The 22,264-nt window shown below is 45.3% G+C and overlaps 1 protein-coding gene across 1 annotated transcript in view; it reads right to left on the bottom strand.

The window, feature by feature from the left end:
* The window catches only part of ENTPD1 (ectonucleoside triphosphate diphosphohydrolase 1), a 57,076-nt gene that overhangs the window by 5,563 nt on the left and 29,249 nt on the right, over positions 1–22,264 (bottom strand). Inside the window, exons 3-10 of the mRNA XM_068139602.1 lie at positions 8,306–8,433; positions 7,787–7,904; positions 6,210–6,360; positions 3,187–3,346; positions 2,312–2,548; positions 1,588–1,848; positions 479–598; positions 155–292 (exon numbers count right to left, since the gene is read on the bottom strand). Coding sequence (XP_067995703.1) covers positions 155–292; positions 479–598; positions 1,588–1,848; positions 2,312–2,548; positions 3,187–3,346; positions 6,210–6,360; positions 7,787–7,904; positions 8,306–8,433 — 1,313 coding nt within the window. The remainder of the gene's footprint in view (positions 1–154; positions 293–478; positions 599–1,587; positions 1,849–2,311; positions 2,549–3,186; positions 3,347–6,209; positions 6,361–7,786; positions 7,905–8,305; positions 8,434–22,264) is intronic.

Raw genomic sequence — 22,264 nt, forward strand, 5'->3', positions numbered from 1 at the left:
CTGAAATGGGAGAGCAGCAGAATCAGTGCAGGCAGGTGCAAGGGCTGCTCGCCGCATTGCCGGGGCAGTGGCACCCTGGGGAAAACAGGCCTGGCTGTGCAGCAGAGGTTGCAGTTAGCTGCTGGGGTAGAGCCCTCCCTGCCATGAAACACACCTTTCCAAGGAAGTGGATGCTTTGCCAATTCTTTTCAGTGAATTTGTAGCCATTTTCCAGGAGAGAGAGGATGTAGGCTCCAGAGAAGCAATACTCGCTCAGGTACTTTTCTTTTACATGGTGATACACTGTCTTCACCTAGAGAAAAAGAAAGTCACCAAGCTGTTAAAAACAGCTTCTCACTGCTCCACCTTGTGCCTGAGAGCCCAGTGCAGGTGCTGGGAGGATCTTCCCCATCTTGCTTTGGAAGTTACCCCCATCTGTTTATCCTACAAGAAGATATCAGCACCTTTTGGCACCCTGAAGCCCAAACCCACTGCTCACCTCATTCCAAGGCCTAGCACAGAAGCTCTCAATGGTGCTGGCCACTTTGTCCAGGGCAACGGGACTTTGTTCACTGGTCAGGTTCAAAAAATTCATCACAAAGTAGAAAGCAGAAAAAGCCTGAAGGAGAAAGAATATTTTAACCTGTCTAGGCCTCAGAATGAACAGGAAAGAAGAAATCGCACAAAAGAAAATGGTTTTAATTGCAGATAGAGAAATATAAGAAGCAACATCTCTCACACAAAGGTAGGTGTATTTTCAAGAGCAATGAATTTTGATGCACATCCCTCAGAGCTGATGAGAGCTAAGGACCCCAAAAGGAAAAGTGGAGGTAGGAATTTCACCGACCACAGTATCCTGAAGAACTTCAATAAATCTCTTTGCTCTGTGCAGTGCTGCCAGTGGCACATGGTGAACGCTGCTTGATACCATTTTAACAATTGAATTGAGATGAGTGTGCAGCCAATATCACCACAAACAACAGAGGTGATGGTCTGAGAGGACTGTACACAGCTCCAGCATATAATCCATTTCTGAAAACCCATCTCTGACCATGGCCAATGGCTGATAGGTTGGGGACAGTTTATGAACAGGGCAAGGAAGTGTTAACAGTTCCCACAGAAAACCTCACAGCCCCTGAAATCTTGCAGCTCTAGGACTGATGTTCCCTGTTGCTGTCACACATGATGTGTCTTAAGAATATGCACTGTTTCCTCATCTCCTATGGGAAGGGAACAAGTGAGCTGGTTTCAGTGGTGCTCACACACTTCTGGCATAGCTACTGACCTTAGGAGGCAAGGATTGCGGGAGTTATGTGTCATGCATGGCCTGCAGCAGGCTCTCCTGCCTCTGGTGCTGGCCTCCAGGAAAACTCTTGAAAAATGAATCAGTAAATGGAGCACCCCAAAGAGATGTCTACAGAAGCTGAGTTGGAATGGGAACAGTGCAGTACTGGTAGGCCAGTCACTATTCCAAGTGCTGTCTTCACAGCAAGCATAGCACTGCTTTTTTAGATGTGTGGTCAAAAAGTCTTCTTGTAAATGATTTACTGACCCAGCTACTGTTGTGATATTCTGGGTTACAGAGAGTTGAAGAATGTGAAGACTTACCCCAAAATCCCCTTGTAATGGAGGTAGGTATATCCCATTGAAGGAACAACTGGAGTGAGGGCAATTGGTTTTGTTAAAGAGTTTCTGGATGTTTCCCCGGCACTTTTGATAATCACCCTCTCCCTGTATGAGCAGCTGGTCGAAAGGGAATTGCTTTTTCTTGTCTGATGTACAAGGGTTCTTGAAGAGGTCACTTAGATTTATAGTCCTCTGATAGCCTTTGTGAAAGCATGGATCAAAGAGGGTGCTGTTCTCCATGGTCTGCAAGTAAATTCAACCCAAGATGTTAAATTTCACAAGGAATGGTAGCCACAAGGAAGGATAGCCAATGGGCACTTGTCACAGCACATCACACCACTGGTTGTGATTTGGGAGATGTCTGTACTGCCACAGGCTCTCTGTAGGATCCTGGGCAAATTACTTTCATCTGCATTTTGTGGAGCTGCTGTTGATTTGGGATTGTCAGGGATGGTGAGACATCATCTCCCCGGAGCACTCCAGCTCAGCACAGTACACCTGCTATCTCATGTCCGAGAATCAAAGCACCTCGAATTGGTAGTACTTTTGAACATGCTGACTGTCATCTCTTTGGCCATTTGCCCAGTCTTTATGGAAGCTAATGACATTTCCCAAATCCAGGCTAATGGATGAGGCATTTATCTGGGACACAAACTTTTACAACACCAGCATGTCAAAGCCAGAAGATACCAGGATCTCTACTTGCCTGTAGGTCCCTGGCCAGTTTCTGTTGCAGAGCTTGGTCCTTCCCATAGCAGAGAAAGCTGTGTGTGTATACTTGGTAATCCTTGCCATAGAGACGGAAGTAGAGCAGGTTCTCTGGGGACTCATAAGAGAGTTCATTTGGTACAAAGGTGATTTGTGTTGAGGCTCCTCCAAGATCTAGTGCTCCTGAAGTCTCACTTATGGATTTCAGAGAGAGCAGAAACTTTGTCCAGCCAGACTTTTTGAAGAAGGAAAAACCAAACAAACAAACAACACAAAAGACAAAATAAAAGAAAAGGAAAAAAAGAGTAAACCAGGCATATCAGGTGTGGAGAAGGTTTATTTGGGAACAAAAAAGAGGAGGACCTATGAGGAGAGAAGCAGAAGCACAGAACAAGGAAAAGGCAGGAATACCTAGAGAAGGGCACAATATGGAAATGGGAACAAGCCACCAGAAAGAGGCAGGCTTGGAAAAGTAGAAGATGGATAATGTCTGAGAGTTTGCAGGAGGACTAGGAATGTGATGTCTAATACAATTATGATGATAAAAAGCCTGCACAATTTACTGTTTCAGCTCCCAGATGATATATAAGCTCAACAGTAAAGAGTCATTGTCGAACTTTGCAGGCACAGAAATTTTTAGATCAAGCAAAGTTTCATGTAAATGCTTTAAGTCTGAGTATAGAGGTACATTCTGATACATAGTGGTATCAGGATGTACTCAACAGTAGTAACTGAGGCAAGATGTGCAGCCTCCTGACCTCTGGTAAGTGGCTTACAAGGGAAGATAGAGCCTGTGACACCCTCCTGCAAGGCACAATTTGCAAAGCGCTGCAAGCTGGTGATTGAAACATGGACTGGCCTTTGATACAATACCTGCTTGAAATTACCCAGCAGATAGTTAATGGTGATCCATCCATAGGCTCCTTCTTCCTGACCACTGATGATTCTGGCACCCTGGAAGCTGAAGGGAGCTGAGCGTAGCGTCTTCTCTACTGAGGACAAGACTTTGTCAGCTGCACTTTTATTCTCCAAGCTGGATGAATGGAAGAAAGGATGAAGTGACTCTGGCTGACAGCTCTTTGCAGCCTATAGGCTTTATTCTAAGTTGGCAGGCCACAAGTCCCCACCAAACATTAATTCATAGATTCACAGATTGTACTGGACTGGAAAGGACCCTCAAAGGTCATCTTGCCCAATTCCCTGCAGTGAGCAGGGACACCTCCAGCTAGATCAGGCTGCCCAGGGCCATGTTGAGTCTGATCTTGAATGTCTCCAGGGATGAGACCTCAAACCCATCCCTGGGCAACCTGTTTCAGTATTTTACCCTTTTCACCATGAAGAATTTCATCCTTCTGTGCAACTTAAATCTACCCTGCTCCAATTTAAAACCACTGCCTCTTGTCCTTTTGCTACAAGCCCTTCTGAACAGTCCTTCCCCAGCCTTCCTGTAGGTGACCTTCAGATATTGAAACGTAGCTATAAGGTCTTCCCGGAGCCTTCTCCTCTCCAGGTGAACAACCCCACTTCTTAGGAGAGGTCTTCATAGCAGAGGTGCTCCAGCCCTCTGATTACCTTTGTGGCTTTCCTCTGGATCTGCTCTAGCAGGTCCATGTCTCTCTTGTGTTGGGGGCCTCAGAGCTGGACACTACTCCAGGTGAGGTCTCAGCAGAGCAGAGTGTCAGAAACCTCTCTCAACCTTCTGGCCACACTTCTTTTGATGCAGCCCAGAATGAGGTTTGCCTTTTGGGCTGCAAATGCACGTTGTTGGCTCATGTGCAGCTGCTCATCCACCATCTCCCTCTAGTCCTTTTCTGCAGGCCTGCTCTCAATTTCATTATCCTCCAGCCTGGACTGATATAGCGATCTAGGTGCAGGACCTTGCACTTTGTCATATTGAACCTCATGTGATTCTCCTCAGCTCACCTCTCCAGCCTGTCCAGGTGCCTCTGGATGGCATCCTGTCCTTCAGTCTTGTCAGCCACACCACTCAGCTGAGCATGCACTCAATCTCACTGTCTATATCATTGATGAAGGTATTGAACAGCCGTGGTCCCAGTGCAGACACTTGAGGGACACCACCTGTCATCTGTCTCCATTTGGACATTGAGCCATTGACCACTACCCTTTGTGTGTGATCACCGTTCAATTCCTCATCCACTGGACAGTCCACCTATCAGATACGTATTTCTCCAGATTAGAGAGAAGGATGTTGTGTGGCACCGTGTCAAAAGCTTTACAAAAGTCCACACATATGACATCTGTTGGTCTTCCTTTATTCATTGATAAAGTTATACCATCACAGAAAGTCATTAGGCTGGTTGGGCAGGACTTGGTGAAGGCATGCTGGCTGTCTCAATTCACCTCCCTGTCCTCCATGTGTTCTGTTATAGCTTCCAGGAGGATTTGTTCCATGATCCTCCCAGGCACAGAGGTGAGGCTGACAGGGTGCAATGTTTCCCTTCTCCCAGTCTCCGGGGACTTCGCCTGACTGCCAGGACTTTTCAAATATCATGGAGAGTGGCTTTGCAACTACATGATCCCATACCTTCAGAACTCTGGGATGCATCTCATCAGGTCCCTTAGATTCATGTAAGTTGAGGTTCCTGAGGTGGTCCTGAGCTTGATCTTCCCTTGCAGTGGTCTGCATCTAGTGGTCCATCAACTCAGGAGGGAGATGGAACAATATTTCCAGTGAAGACTGAGGCAAAAAGTTGAGTACCTCAACCTGTTGACACCAGCTCTCCATTCTCATTTACATTTGCGACAATCAGGTCCAGTATTGCATTCCTTTAGGTAGGACTGTCTAATATCTGGCTCAGGAAGTTCTCCTTGAGGCACTGCAGGAGTCTCCTTGGTTGCCTACAGCTTGCCATGCTATTTTTCTAGCAGATGTTGGGGCAGTTGATGTCCCCCAGGAGGACAAGAACCTGCAAGCATCAGACCTCCTCCAGCTGGAGTAAGAAGGCTCCCCTTGATCAGATGGTCTGTAGTAAACACTGACCACAAAGTTCCCTTTTCTGCCTTTAATTCTTATCCATAAGCTTTTGACCTGTTCATGGCAATTCTTCAAGGATACTTCTTCACACTCTATCCATTTCCCAAAATAGAGGACAGTGCCTCCACCCCTCTTTCCTTGCCTGTCTGTAGCCATCAATAACCACTTACCATTAATTGTAATGGAATAGTCAGGGATACATCCAGCTCTAACTGTTCATGGCCCTCTCTGTCACACCTTAACAGCACAGCTGCCACCTGCAGCTGACCGTGGTACCTGGAGCAGAGACCAGAGATCTTGTGTTTTCCTGGAGCATGTGCTCTGGTGCTTCTCATTATTTGCCATCACCATTACAGAAGAAATCCAAGCCCTCTGGTATCCCCAGGGAGGTTTCCCAGGCAATACATACATAAGATCAGCTCCCTGTCCCAGTCAGGCACAAAACAGAGTTAAAGCAGGATATAATCATAAAATTACTTTAGCTCTGATGGTCTTAGTCTGAGTCCAAGTATGTGGGGAGACACAGTATGGTTGAGCTCAAAAATCCCATGTCAGGTCCAATACAAGACTGGGGGGGATGTCTGAGAATCCCTTTGATTTGAGGGATGTCTGAGGAACGCCTGAGCATCAGCTTTGGCACTACTACCCTAGTGTCTCTGTGCTGCATATGTGCATGCTGGGAATGATAGAAGGTTGGAGTGAGTAGAAATGGACCTGATGGGCAAGCAGGAGAAGAGCCCAGGGAGACTTGAGGCTCAGAGAGGGCAGTAGCAGAAGAAGGTATCTGGACAAAGTGTGAGTTGGCAGCATTTACAAGGACTTTGCCCAAGAGGCCCCTACTGACCATCCATGGTGGTCTCAGGCACAGTACTGCAGGGGGAGGGGACAAGCTCTGCAGTACCTGAGAAGCCGCATGCCAGCAGTTGCTCCGAGGTAGACAGGTGTCTCTTGGTGCTGCTTCGAGGGAATCACCTCTTCTGCTTGTCGTAGGCACTGTGCCAGAGAGGGACCTGCCTTCTCTGTGGCATGGGAGTAACCTGAGATCCCAGGGCCTGCAAGAAATAAGGACACTTCATTGCTCAAATCCCAAGCGTAACCCCACAGTACTATCATTAAACTGTATCACTACTGCACACAGCAACATCAGATTCAACCATCCCATTTCTGAGGAGTTTCAGAAATTCTACAGCACCAACTAACCATGATGCATGCAGGGACACAGGTCCCAGCATCTGCCATCCATTCTGTGTGACGCATGCTGAACTACCAATGAGGGCTGCACTGATACAGATAATTTACTTAGTATGTCCTGGACATCTGCAGGCTCATCTCTGCTTCTGCCTGGGTGTACCCTGGATCTGTGTCTGAAAATGCCTGATCCTTCACTGTGCTGGATCCTCTGGGGGAAGGAAGATGCCGTCATCTGTTTGTGTATTGTTTGCTCACACTACAGCAATGAGTGTTTTGCAGCTATGCTCTTTCATGATAGCTTGAAAAAAAATTCATTGTCTCTCTTTTCCATGTGTCTTCTGGTGGATGGGCTGCCCTAGGACCAGCGCCTGCATGGGCAGCTGTAAAGCCTGCTTCGTTTGCCCCAGGTTGCAGTGTGCTCAGTGTGCTGCTTGTAATGAGGTATGCTGCATCACTGAGCAGCTATCACAGCAGTTTGATAATGTGTGGTTCTCTCCTATGCTGTAGACAGGCCTGAAAAGACCCCAGCCAGGCTCTGTCAACACCTCTCCTCCCCCAGAGTGCAGGGATCCACAACGGTTTACTCTATTCCTCGTCAGGAAGAAGTTCTTCACTATGAGGGTGGTGGAACACTGGTATAGGTTGCCCAGGGAGGTGGTTGAGGCTCCTTCCCTGGAGATATTCAAGGTGAGGCTCGATGAGGCCCTGGGCAGCCTGGTCTAGTTGGGGATGTCCCTGCTGACTGCAGGGAGGTCAGACTAGATGATCTTTGGAGGTCCCTTCCAGCATGGACCATTCTGTGATTCTCTTATTCTATGTGCATCCTTGGCTTAATTTATGCCTTCCTAATCATACAGTATTTACACAGCAATTAAATAGAGCAAACAATAAATAATGGTAAATAATGACATGCATAAGATGATCAATGTGGGCCTGCAACCCTGGCAAGCAAACCATGCCCTTCACCCCTCACTGCCTGGCATTCATTGGCACTTCAGCAAGGGAGTATGCAGGTATTTTAAGTACATTCTTTGGTATAGTTATTTCCAAAAAGCACTTGCTTCCAAGCATCCTAAAGCCTAAGGGAAAAACTGATCCAGCTCTCTTCCCAGGAATGTCAGACATATAGCCCTCGTGGGGAGCAGCTGGGTATGCATTAGCTCGCAGATGATGTGACACTGTTTTCACTATTGGCCTCTTCCTCCAGGTTTATCCTCCCCCACCCTTGGGTTGCATTATCTCTTCTTCATGCCATACCCCTTGTACAGGTTAATTTTCTCCTCTTACCTTCAACTTTACACACCTCCACCTGCTGCACCACCCCGGTGTCGTTCTCCTTCTCTGCTGGCCACTCGTACACATAGAGGTTAGTGTGGGACGAGCCTGCATCCAGCACAATCCCATACTGTGGGCAAAACAGAGCCATCATTGCACCTGAGGCACCAAACCAGACACAGTGTGTGTGCCAGCCTCTGTATGTGGGGGGAACTAGAAATGAACAGCCTATCTGAAAGATGTGGGAACATGCTGTGTGATTACTCTTCTCAGTAGTGCTTCAGTGCAAAGTTTGCATCAAAGGATACAAGAGCAAAGAAGCAGCACACTTGGGACTGATTACTTAGGAGATGATCCCCTGTGAAGCCATAACTGTTTTGCCATGAAGATGTAAAATGAGATTTTGGGATGCACGCAGCCAGAAAGAGTGGTTAGCCAGGCCCAGCAAGGGCAGAATACTCCTGGAGCACTATGAACACCCAACCCTCTCAGCTTGACTTGTTTTCCTGTAAGCGTTCCAGATGGAAATACCTTAATGTTCTTCGGAAGGGGCTTGTTTTGGGTCACTGCTACAGCAATTAAAGCAATTACAGCCAAAGTGGAGAGGAATCCCAGGATGAGTAGAATCTTTCTTGTCCAGGACATCTTTGGTTTGCTATCTGTGAACAAAGCAGAAAAAGGATGTTAATATCCCAGTAGCTCATCTTACCTCACACCCCAAAGGCCTTCAGGTCTGTTTCTGCAGTTCCCGTGAAGCATCACTTCATCCCTGCTCCCATCTCCTTTTCCATGTCCTCATATGGGACTTCGTAGAGGCAGAGCTCAGCCCTGTTACCCTGCAGATCTTCTCTCATGGTATGTGTCACATCTCCATAGGCTATCCTGTGCTAGGTGCTGACAAAGGAGGACTTCAAGATGTACCTTATTGTTTGCCTGTCCTTAAGATACCTGCAGGTGACTGAGCAACCATATAGCAAAAGAATCTGTATGGGGCAGCCACCAGCTTCTGTAGAATAGAATAGAATAGAATAGAATAGAATAGAATAGAATAGAATAGAATAGAATAGAATAGAATAGAATAGAATTAACCTTCCCTCTAATTCTCACCCACAGGCACACAACTTGATCATCCCTAATCTCTAGTTCCATGGTGTATAGAGCCTCCCTAATGTACAGTGCCACCCCTCCACCCCTTCTCCCTCACCTGTCTCTTCTGAAGAGCCTGTAGCCATCAATTGTGGTGCTCCAGTCATGTGAGTCATCCCACCACATTTCTATGATGGCAACTACATCATAACTTTCCTGCTGTAACAAGGCTTCCAGCTCCTCTTGTTTGTTACCCATACTGTGTGCATTAGTGTACATGCACTTCAGCTGGGCTGCTGGTTTCACCCCTGACTCCAGGTTACCACCCTCAGACTCCTATCTGGGGGGGACTGGTTTCAGCCCCTTCCCCCTTCAAATCTAGTTTAAAGCCCTGTAGCTCTGCATTTGGTTTAATAACACCTGGGAAGCTGAAAGAGCAGACTGCAAATATATCAACTGCTTAACCTTGTGGAACCCAAAGCCTTAATGCCAGGACATTTTGTCACAGTATTGCTTTGTGCTTTGTTTTTTTACAATGTTTGCAACAACATCCTCATTGCTGGTCATGCCTTTAAGAAGTATAAGGCTATGGCTAACATCTCAGTACGAAATAGTCAGCTCAGACAGCGCCGTCCTGCACCCTTGGCAATGCTACATAGAAACTGTGGTCTGCACTCCACAGGGTAGTTAAGAAACCCGTGGAAATGTTTTGATGCCACTTCTCAGGAGATCAGCAAATTATGAACAGCCTGTATTTGCAGAATTGGCATAATATGGTTAAAAAGCCCACACTTTCCAAACCATATACCACTCTGATTCCTTAGCTGATATGTTTGGTATTTTCTATCTAAATATTAAGATTTTTTTTTATGGCTTAAAATACACAGATACATTAGAATGCTGTAAAAAAACCCCCAAAAACCCAAACATTGATGACTGATGGAAATTATTAAAACCTGACATGGTTATACTGAATATATAAATACCTGAATGGGTTAGTGGCTAGTGTGATGCTGTTTTTCATATTTTCCTCCATTGGACTCTTCCATGTATATCCCATGGTAGAATCTCATTTCACAAGCCAATTCTGGTATTGCTTAATAAAATATCATCTTACAACATGTAGCTCTGGAAAGGGTATCAGCAAAAGTATTTTCCAGATTTATAATCTAGGTATAATTTCAATTTATAACCAATAAATAGCTTTGGCACTCTAGGGGACATACCTGCTCCTTCTACAACCACAAATCAATTTCTACCCACACTGATGCTCCATTGATTATCTTACTGCTCACATGGGTAGTAATTTCTCTTCTCATTATAGAAAAATATTCTTGGAGAGGTTTAGAAATACATTACAGGTCATCCAGGGTGACAATACCTCGTGCATGCAACCACGTTGGCTATCTTCATGCTACAAGAAAGTAAGCTGACTGAACCTGCCCTTCACTGACATGCCAGAACTGGAGTTCCATAGGTCATTCTGCAGCCCTTAGGTTATAGTGAGTCAATGCTCAAAATCCATCTGATACCCAAGGACACAAAAGCAAATATGAAAAGCATTCAAGGTCCAAACAGGGTCATCTTCTAACCATTCTGGTTTCACATGAAAGGTGGTCCCAAGCACCAGAACTATACAAAGTGTAAGCCGACCTTAAAAATTACCCCAAAACCTAGTTATTTTCAGAAGCTAGCCTAAGTGAAAAGAAGCAACAGGCCTCTGGAAATTTGTAACTGTAGACAAATAATCTCTTCCCACCTACCTAGAGAAAATGGAACCTAAAAAGTGCCAAGAGAACTTGTTTTGGAGATCTGGCAGGCAGGTCCATTGGAAACCTAATGCTGACCTGGAACTCCACACTCATTGTGCTCATTTGTAAATGTGCTGAGGCTAACTGAACTTTGGAAGCTTGTTATGCTCACATTTTATGAGTGCCTGCTAGAGCAAGCATGCTTGCCAATATCTCCAAGAATGCAGCTTAAAAAAATAGTCTAGTGCACGTACCAGACAGTAGGAAGTACAAATGCATTGTATACAGCTTTATTCAAAACCCCCACAGAACTCATGGCTGAAAGTGATTAGAAACAGCAGAGCACAACAGCTGGGAGACTTTGCTTCTTACTGGAGAGAGTAGTTGGCCTACTGAAAACTGAAACTGCTGCTGACAGTTGCACAGAACATTCATATAGTTATTGCCAATCTATAAGATCTTGCCTCATTGCAGCCACTAACAGCTTCACTGGGTGTTTACTGTCACAGGAACAAATGGTGGGTGACTTTGCATCAGTTCTAAGATATTCAAACTTCCTGTTGTGATGGGTATTTTCTGTCTGCTGTACCTTTTCAGCAGCCATGCTCAAAGTAGCAGCATTAGTAGCAAAATAAGAACAGTTTTCTCACTGTAATAAGAAATCAACAGCTGTAGAAATGCCTTGTCTGTAGGTAGAGGCATGATTGTAATTGCCTTCATCCCACCTGCAGCCTGAGATTAGTCACTTTTTTCCCAAGGCACATTATGCATTGGAACAGGCTGCCCAGGGAGGTGGTGGAGTCACCATCCCTGCACGTGTTCAAAAAATGCAGAAATGACACTTAGAGATGTGGCTTCAAAGGTCATGGTGGTGTTAGGTTGACAGTTGGTCTCAATGATCTTAGAGGTCCTTTTGAACCAAAATGATTCATGATTATTTCCTTATTCTATGATTATTCCTGAACATGAATTTTTGGATCAATTTTAGCTCAGTATCACAAGCACTTTTCAGGACTCTGTAGGTTGCAGATAAGCAATTTCATTGCTGCACCCTATACCAGAGCATCCATGTGTGTGCATCCACTGTAATGCAACCAAGCAGCATTTTATTGAACTGTTTCATTTAGTGGTGGACTTGACACTGTTAATATTTGGATTTGATCATGGGGGTCTTTTCCAACCTTAATGATTATATGATTTAAGAACAGACACAAAGTGATAAGCATAATCCAGAAGGTAGCCTAACAAAGCAATAACCTTCCAAATAGTACTCAAAGTGTGCAGACCTGAGTACTTGGTTATTAAAAAAAGCCCCCCAAAAAGCTCAACAAATGACAGCATTAACAATCCAGATACAGAATTCAATGTAATTAAAATAAAACTCACCTGCCATGTGTCCCTAAATGTATTTGAAGGAGTTCCCTTTTCTTCACGTTTGGTTACCTCCATCAGCTTTAGCCATAACTGCAGATTCTGCAGTGGCTAAAGAATTAACTTCTTCCTTAGACTACTCCAGCTCCTTTGCACCCCATTTTCACATTGCTGAATGTCATGCAAACACGCCTCAGTATCCACCAAGTGGGGCAGTGCTTGACCCTCTAGCACCTCTGATTGCCAAGCTCTTTCTTCACTAGCAGTTTTCATCAGCTAAAGATTAAGTGCACGTGATTTTCTGTCTCCTTGCCCAGGCAGGACCCAAACAGAGACAAATCTCAGCTCTTTCTCCCATATTCTCCACTGTAAGTGGTGATAAAAACATCTGATAAGGCCAAAAGTTGGCATATAAATTGCACTGCTTTTCTTCGTCCCCATCACAAAGCTCAGTGCCACCTGGTGCTGGAGTCCTGGCTTGGCTGCACAGGCATTAAGTATCCTCCAGATGGTGAAGCACATTTCTGTTTCTAATTTAGGTCTCTTTGGTTTTTTGTAGGGGCTACAACTGGTTCCATCCAGTGACTAGTGCAGGTCCCAGAACACAAACAGATCTAATATCCATTCTGTCTCTGAGCTAGCTATAAACTGAGAATGACATTGGCATCTACTCCAGCTAACAGCAGTTTTTCTGCAGAAACCCTGTTGCTCTTGGTGAATAAACCAGGAAGCACTACACTACTGTGGGAGGCAGCTCTGTGTGAAGGCAAGGAAGTAGGACTGTCCCCAGTGTCTTCCAGAGCCTCAAGACAAATGGGACAATTGCTCCTCCAGCTGACATCATGCCAAGCTGCTGGCAGCTCTGCACACCAGGAGATGTCACTCACAACCAGGGCTGCCCACCATCCAACTCCCTTCTCACCAAACAAGACTTTGCAAGAAATGTTAAAAGGAATTAGGCAACTGTGTGCAATAAAGAGGCTAAGGCTGGCTTAAGGACTAAAATTAGGATTGTCAGAAAAGGAGAGATGCTGTGCTCCGTTCAGATAACCTCACTGTGACTCATCATGTCTAATACAAACAAATACTGTTGTAAATTCTGGCTTAGCACACCAGTTAAAGTTGATGATTGCTCTTTCTTTTGGATACTCAGGCTGTTAAGAAAGGATCTCAAGAGGCTGTACTGCAAGGCCGTCACTCTTCTACTGCACAACTACCATGCTGACAGACAGTTCCCACCATTACCTTTATGCTCTCAGCATACCTCTGCATGGTCAGAAACGTTCTAATTTTCAGTCTTATTCTAACTATTGCCCAGTCTATTCCCTCTGTCTTTGTTCTACCTCTGTCTCAAAACTTCTGCAACTCCTAATCTCCCTGGAATTTATTCTCATAATCAATTTATAAGCAATGATCCTTTCTGGATTTTTGTCTTTCCAGCCTTCTCCATCTATTTGAACAGTCCAGTATTCATTCTCTGCATACAAAATAATCTGCTTTTATTCTTAAGCATTCTGACCAGAGCTGCACAGACTATCCACATACTAGTGTACACAAACTGTACACTAGTAGCCTTGCACAGTAATGTACCAGGAGATGATACAGACCCAGCCTAAACAAAGTGAGGTGGGGATCTGTAGTACCATAGATATGACTGCTTACTTAGACAGCTAGTGCTAAGTCACCCCAGCACTTTTGCACAATCCCAGCAAATCCATATTTGGTCACATTCAATTAAATTAGCCCTGGTATATGTTGTAAGCAAAGAGAGTTCCAAGACACATTGCCTGCTGCCCACGAGGCTTGGAGTGACGACAAGAGAATAAGAAGGCATCTTACGAATCCTGCTGATCAGCTGGCAGCTACCTCTCCTGCTTTTCACCCACGTTGCTGCTACAGTCTGTTGGGAGTCTCTGTAATAACTGATTTCCTAAGTACATGTCCAGCCTTTGGGGGAGAGCTGCTAGATACTCATGCAAATGGGAATATAGTCTGTGGAGCTCCTGAGGCTAAACATATCAGAGAGACACAGTGCAGTGCTGAGACACCACTGAATTATGACCCATCAGAAAGGGACACAGGCATACTTGAAGACTGAGAAACCAGGAACAGTACGGATTGAAATTAGTCAAATGCCATTGTATTTTTAAACCAAGGAACAACTTGCCTGCCCAACTGCCAACCAAAAGAGCGCAGGATTCCATAGAGGAAGGGTGCCTGAATCCTTCAGCAGTCTGAATGCATTTAGCGTCTGCAGCCAGCTCTGTGGTGCAGGGTGAGTAGCTTGGACAGAAGGAGCATCTGTCATCTTGCAGACAAACAACATCTAGGTCAGCACAGAGGCCAGTAGGCAGAGGATCTGGCAATGCAGTCTGTGCAAATTTACTAATTGTAAGAATTCATGTCTATAAAGTTCCACTGGCAGTCATGGCAGGTAAAAGGGATGGGAGACATCGGAGCTGCTGTTCTTCAAGGTGGATAGAGGGGACACATATCCTCCTGCTGAGGGAAAATGGGGTTTTGGTAGTCAAAATTTATCAGGCTGAATTGCACACTTGGTGAGGTTGCTGAGCTTGCATCAGGTTCGGAGGCACACTACCTAAAAAGTATTCCTGTTCCCAGACTCACTGCAACCAAATATCCAAGTCCATAAACACTAGGAAAAGTCATAGTGCTTCATTTATCAACCCTTTACTGAAATTTTCTCTGTCCCCATCTGACTTCTTAGTCATTCTTCATCTGCCTCTTTCATTCAAACATGCTCTTGTCCTAGGAAGATTTTGCTGCAAAGTAATGTAAACCATCTGTTTCAGGCCAACATATTGGAAAAGTCTTTTCTTAGCCTGTGGAGAGGCTCAGGTTTGTCTTAGAATATAGATACAAGCACATATACAGTAAGTGAATTGCTGTGGTTTAAGAGGTATTATTTCAAAATACCAGGGCATGACACTGAACAGGTCAGTGCTAGAATTCAAGCTCCAGATCAGGATTTCACATCACTTCTTACAGCTGTTACACGGATCAGTGTGGGAGGAGCTGCTCCAAGTGTTAATTATTCCTAGGGCAAAGATCACAGCCCTAATACTGGCCTGGTCCCTGTCCCATCTTGTGGTGCTATATACAATTATAAATGCAGATTTATTGGATTATGTTTTTCCAGACTAAATGCTTATAACTACTTAAGTACAAACACTTGAAATGTCAGTGAAACTGCTAAACCAAACAAAGTAATATGTTTGTTTTGGATACCGTCTTTCAGAGACATTTGATACTTTGAAATCACAAAGCCCTGCATGGCTCAAACCCCAGCAGGCTTCTATGAGTCTAGGCTAGGCAGCCCAGTAGAGAGTGCTTGAACTAGTTTGTGCCATATGCACACATACACACACACACACACACGTACATGTCAGTGAGCTGGAAGATGGAGCAGAAACTGTGCCTATGTCTGTCATAGCACCAAGTTGGGAGCACAAGCACACTGACACATAGAGTTGGAATTCAAAATAAATTTGATAAATAAGGCAGAGCCCAGGGAAAACATCAAACTCACTTCAATAAGGACAAGAGAAAAGAAAACATATAGAAAATAGCCATTGCTCAAAGACTGTCATTGGTTAAGTAGCACTTCCAGAGAAAATATTCTTGCAGCTATAGCAGTTTTGAAGTAATCCTTCCTTTTATGTATTGCTGGTAAAGACTCCTATGTCCAGTTTTAGACATCATCTTTCAGGAAAGATGTAGACCACTTGAAGAATCTCCAGAAGAGAGCAAGAAGATCAGAAGTGTAAAAACTTGATCCCTGAGAAAAGATTGAAGGAACCGGGTTGTTTAGTTTAGAAAATAAAGGGAGGGAGATGTGTTAGCTGCCTGCAGACAAATGAAGTCTCTATCTGCCAGCACTGTTGTAGCTGGGCTCCCAGCTCTGCCTCCCCAGTTTGGAAGGTAGGGAGTTTGTGAAAACAGGGCAATGCACTCATAACCCACACTTAGCAAAGACCGATGCAATGCACATGCTCTCCTTGTGGGATGCAGATGCATTTGAATAAATCCATTCCCTCCTCCCCCCAACAAAGCTTCAGTTTGCATTCAGAGAGAATGCAGCCACAGCAATCATCCTCCTATATTTTGTGGCGAGGGGGATGTTGGTCTGTTCTACCATTTTGCAAGTAACGGGACAAGGGGAAACAGCCTCAGATTGCACCAGGAGAGGTTCAGGAAATATTTCTTCACTGAAAGGGTTGTCAGGCAGTGGAAGTGGTTGCCCCAGGGAAGCTGTTGACTCACCTTCCCTGGAGGTATTTAAAAGGCGTAAACATGGTGCTTAGGTGGGTTTAGCAGTGGACACGGTAGTGTTAATTGTTGGGCTTGATTATCTTAGAAGTCTTTTACAGCCTAAATGATTCTAGGATTCTAAGAGATGCCATTCATATCTACAAGAGTGCTGGGGTGGAAGCACCTCATCCTTTTGCTGCTTTTAGACTTGTGACTGGGACATGGCCAACTACACACAACACATTGGAGGAGCCCTGTTTTCCTGGAAAAAAGAAAAGCTGATGGCAATCCTGGAGAGCTGGCGGGTGCTAGAGGCTGCAAAAGCCGAGCGGCGGCAGCAAAATCGGAACACAAAGGAGCAGCAGGCAGCACAGAGGCCCCTTCGCTCCCTTCCGCAGCCACCCGCACAGGCGGCAGTGCCACAGAGGAGCTTTGTGCTCCAGGCAGTTCCACGGCCCTGCTCACTACTGGCCCTTCAGCATGGGTTTACTGCTGGAGGGGTGATGTCTGGAGGGTTCCAGGAGGGACCCCCTGTGACCTGGATCGCCCTACCAACAAAGCCCCCATTCACCCTGTGAACGAAGTGGATGCCTCTGTTAGAGACCTTCCAAGAGCACCCAGCAGTGCTGCTCACCCTCCTTGGCTGCTCTGTAAGGCACCCACACTGCCTTACCTCCCTGCTTCATACTCACTCTCCTTGTTATTATACACCATCCACACCAAAGCTTTCCTGATGCCTGGGAATTATATAGGGGAGAGAGTCTTCTGGCTTACATCTCAGCAGCCAGTCGAAAATACTCAATACTTTCAAAAACAACCATCAAGTGGGAGGATACTGTGGACACAATGACCTTTAGACAGTTAATTTTCACATTTAGATGATGTTTACTGGTTTCTAAGACTGTAGGCAATTTGTGCTCACTCATTTCTTTACGATTCATACATCAAAGAGGTTTTCAAATCAGAAGAAACAACTGTTATCAGTTACATCAGTCTCCTACCAGGCAAGTTCTGGCATTAATTTTCTACTGACCCATAAAAGCTGTATTCTAACTGGAGAAGATTTATTGCTGCTACCCATAAAGCTTGAAGTTTCATCAGAAAATATCTAGTGAGTGCAAGATGGCTTCCCCTCCCCCCCTGGCCCCAGCTTATCATCTAAGTTATTGCTTGAATATATCTGTCTGTCACATGATATAAAGACCTTTTTTATTTATTTGGGGGAAATGAAGGACCATCAAGCACTGATCACTTTTCAGTTTTGTTATTACTGACAGTTTTAATATGCTGAGTTCTAACGGGCCATTGGTGCTGCTAGGCTTCCTTTTGTTCTCAATATCCTTAAATTCTGTGCTCTTCTCTCAAGCAACCAGCACCAGAACAAGAAGACACAGTCTCAAGCTGCACCAGGGGAAGTTTAGGCTCGAGGTGAGGAGAAAGTTCTTCACAGAGAGAGTTGTTAGCCATTGGAATGGGCTGCCCAGGGAGGTGGTGGAGTCACCGTCCTTGGAGGTGTTCAAGAGGGGATTGGACATGGCACTTGGTGCCATGGTTTAGTCATGAGATCTGTGGTGATGGGTTGGACTTGATGATCTTTGAGATCTCTTCCAGCCTTGGTGATTCTGTGAATTTTTGGTCTTAAATTTCCCCCTCCCCTTACGCTTCTTTTGACCATTTTCTACACTTTCCCACTTTAAATCCACATTAATTGCAGCTTCCTTTCCCCCCCCTCAAATATGCATCTTTTAAAGATTTTATTATTTTTTCAAATTAGCATAACATTCAACTGTCAGATTAAAGCTTTTGGAGAATAGAATAAGAAGTGAATGGGCTGCTTCCGATTAGCACTCCCACTTGGCTGTTTTAAATGCTCCACTGATTCAGCTGAAGTCGTTTTAAATGTGGGAAATCACTTCTTTTAAGAGCCACTAGATGTTATTTGTTGACACAGAATAAGTGCACATTACATGTACAATAATTCATAATTCTCACAGAGATGTTTCTTTCTCTGTTGAGACTGGGGCCAATGTGCATTGTCCTTGTGCTGGAAGCAGTGCACTGAAAATTATGAGATGCTCACCCTGGGTTTTGAGGGATTAACCTGTCATTCACTAAAATCAGCCATCCTATCAACTCTCGTCATCCCTATCTAGACAGTCACATCCTTCTCTCTCTGACATCCTGTCTGGTAATGGGCACTAACCTTCACCTGCTTTGGTTGCTTGTTTCCAGGTCGGCCCCAGGCAGCCATTGTGTACAACTACTTAATTACTGTTGTTGCTGTTAAAGGTAGCAGGGCCACTACTTCAGCAGAAAGTGGTGAGAGGCCTCGAGCACAAGCCCTGTGAGGAGAGGCTGAAGGAGCTGGGATTGTTTAGCCTGGAGTAGAGGAGGCTCAGGGGAGACCTTATTGCTCTCTACAACTGCCTGAAGGGAGGTCATAGCCAGGTGCGGGTTGGTCTCTTCTCCCAGGCAACCAGCACCAGAACAAGAGGACACAGTCTCAAGCTGCACCATGGGAAGTTTAGGCTCAAGGTGAGGAGAAAGTTCTTCACAGAGAGAGTTGTTAGCCATTGGAATGGGCTGCCCAGGGAGGTGGTGGAATCACTGTCTCTGGAGGTGCTCAAGAGAGGATTGGACGTAGCACTCATGGTTTAGTAGTCATGAGGTCTTGGGTGACAGGTTGGACTTGATGATCTTTGAGGCTGGATCACACATTCCTGAGATCCCCTTGTGTGTTGAGCAACTGTACCACTTTCAAGGGCTCACTTCCCCAGCTTCCAAAAACAATGCAGTTGCCCAAAGTACCACGTGAGCACACAGAGCAGCTGCCCATGATGCTGCAGACAGCAAGAATCTGAGCTTCCTGAGCATTTCTGCACAGCAAAGTAACAAGCTTTTCTCCTGGGAACTTCCCACCTAGGACCAAAACCCATTGGAGACTGGATGCAGAAGCACAAGAGCTGTTCCAGGCTGGTGCAGCATCAGCAGAACCACTGGATGCAGAAGCACAAGAGCTGTTCCAGGCTGGTGCAGCATCAGCAGAACCACTGGATGCAGAAGCACAAGAGCTGTTCCAGGCTGGTGCAGCATCAGCAGAACCACTGGATGCAGAAGCACAAGAGCTGTTCCAGGCTGGTGCAGCATCAGCAGAACCACTGGCAAAGCCCCTGGATGATGAAGGCGTGAATGTAGAAGGATAGATGACACCCTTTCCCCAGCAGCCTCTCATGCAAGTAGGTATGCTGGAGAACACTCCAGTGCTCATCTGTGAATGGGATATTGCCCATGCCTGGACTGTGGCACTCCTTGCAAGCATGATTTCCAGAACAGCTGTTTGCTCTTTTAAAGGAGCATATCTCAGGCCTGCAGGATACCCAGTGAGTTTTATCCCCCTTAACATGCATAGGCTCATTTGCAGCAGAGAAAACTAGGCACCTTTCCAACTCATTCTAGCAAATGAAGCTAAAGGACTCTTGCTAACCAGGCAAGGCAAGAGCCCTGCTGCCTCCTTTCAGTAAGCCAAGGTTAAGCCTGCACACATAAAAAAGATAACTCTCTAGTTAAACACTTCCAGATTTGCCTCCATACCTCCATCTGTCAACACTGGTGTCTCCATTCCTCACTGCACAACACAGGACAGAAAACAGCTGGGACAGTCTCAGTCTTCTGCTGGGGAGTGTGTCCACTGCCTCAGCTTTCTGGAAAAATATGCTGATTTTTCAGAGGTCAGCTTTAATACCTAGGATTCCCACTAACCATTAGAAAAATTCAGCTCATGATATTTGGCACGAACATCACACTCTGTTCCACATGCTGCTACAATTTCCATTTCAAATAGCAGGAAACAAATTACCCTGTGGTATTTTTCAGGACAGCCAATGGGAAGAACACGGGACCAAAGCCTGTTGCAGGGCACAGGCCTCACCAGAGTGTCTGAATGTAAGAAGAAATACTTCTTAGAGGCTGCAAAAGTAATGGAAAGTAAATTCTCAAGGTCAGATTGCATCTTGCAAGGGCTGGAACCTGATGCAGACATGGAACAAAACAGCAAAGGAGTTTTGCTGGATGAATGGGCTGGTGCAGGATGTCATTAGTCTCCAAAGTTCAGCTTACTTATTACTGGGACATGCCATGAATCCCAGGGAGAATTAGGCTCAGGAAAGGAAAATTATAATCAAAACATGGTTTGGCCTTCAACTTGTATGTATGAATGATTCCCCACCCCCTACCTCCCCACAAAGTCCTTGGCTCAAATATTTCAAAATACAAACATGAAATATTCTGAATAATGGGCATGGGCACACAGTAGTAGTAACAAGGACAAGGGGTGGTCACAGCAGCCTGTCCTTCTGACAAGTGCCTGAGCTGCCCTTTCTGCGTGCATTACATGCAAGGGAGGCATTAAACCACCATAATTTCTGGGTGACTCAGCAGCACTCACACATCTACAAAGTGTGCACTCAAGACTGGGCCCAGCAGGTGCACATTACAGCTCTGACTTCTCACTGCATCTCCCCAAGAGGCATAAGAGTGAGAGCCACTCTCTCTTCCCAGCAAGAGGGGCAAGCAGGCAAGCCCCAGGCTTTCCTAGAACACTTGCCTTCAGCTTTCTGCTCCATGCTCTAGTCTGTATGTCCAAAGATGCTTACTGGGGCAGAGAAGTCAACACTCCATTGCCAAAAGCCAACAAAACAAAGGTTACCTCATCTGAAGCAGCAACAAGATTATGACACAGCCACTCCAGCAAAGGAGACAGACATATAGCACAGCAAAGAGCTGCCAGCTGCCCCTGTTTGGGTAAGTACAGCCCCTCAGCCCATGAGAAAAACAGCTACAGGTCTGCTGCTTCCCTGCCACTGCTGCATTTGCCAGCCTCTCTGAGAGCCATTCTCCTGCTGGTTACAGGAGGTTGGAAGTCCCAAGCTCAAACCAGAACCCACCTTCCAGCCACAGGATCTCCAGCCCAGCTGGTGCGCATGCAGCAAGCTCCCATGGACAAGGGCTTCTTTTCCTGTCTCCTGCAGGAGCAGGGGCATTGAAAAAGTTATTTATTAACAGCTCTGGGACAAAGGAGCAAGAAAGAAAACAAATCCATTTATAAATCAGCTAAAGAGAAAACTTGTGACTCTAATGGTCTCCTTTGTAACTGCTTCAGTGTGGCCTGGAGCTGCCCTGGCATCACTTCTTGTGATGCTGGGTCAGCAGAACAGGCACAGCTGTAGAGTAAATAACCTGATAAGGGCAGAATAGCCCTGAAAAAGAAAAAGCTCACCTATGCTGTATCCATACTTTTCTTGGTTTCTGCTAGGATTTGGGGAGACTGATAGTGGTCAACAGTCTCACCACTAAATACAAAAGAAGTGACTCACATTAGCATCTACCTCTGCAATCCAGCACATATGCTTTCCCATGGGTCAAGGTAGAAACAAGATAAAGAGAAAAAAACTTAGGAGAGCTTTCTCAAACAATACCAGTCAGTGCTAGCTGAGCTCTCAGGCAGGGCCATGCCAATCCCGAATACTTTGCCAGACTTTTTCCTTTGATAACGTTTCTCAGGGGGGAAAGGAGAACAAAAATAACAAAACACTGTTTTGTTTAACAGTTACCCATAGCAGAGAGAAGCTGAGCTAAAGTTTCCAACAATTATCAGTAAAAAAAATAATCCTTAAATAAACCTGCTATGTGCTGTTGTTTTGGATTTTATTTTATCTTTTTAACTTAAAACTGGCTGGGATAGGATGTGGATTGAAAGCCATATACGAGCACACGGCAACATATCATGTTAGACCAACATTAAAATACTCAGCATAGCACTGACAGAAGAGCAGAAGTGGCAAATGGCACTGTAACCCATTGAGAGGAACTGCACATCCAGGAAAAATAGATAAATAATGTCCAAGGTATCTATGGAAACCACCATCCTACACAGGAAACAATAAAACTTGGGAGAAGACAAACATGAGATAACTGGAACTTCACATATTCTGAGGGACAATAACACCAACTG

This window comes from Melanerpes formicivorus, unplaced genomic scaffold (assembly GCF_026170545.1).
Source record: "Melanerpes formicivorus ecotype bairdi unplaced genomic scaffold, bMelFor1.0.p_v2 SCAF_6, whole genome shotgun sequence".
NCBI classification, from domain to species: Eukaryota; Metazoa; Chordata; class Aves; order Piciformes; family Picidae; genus Melanerpes; species Melanerpes formicivorus.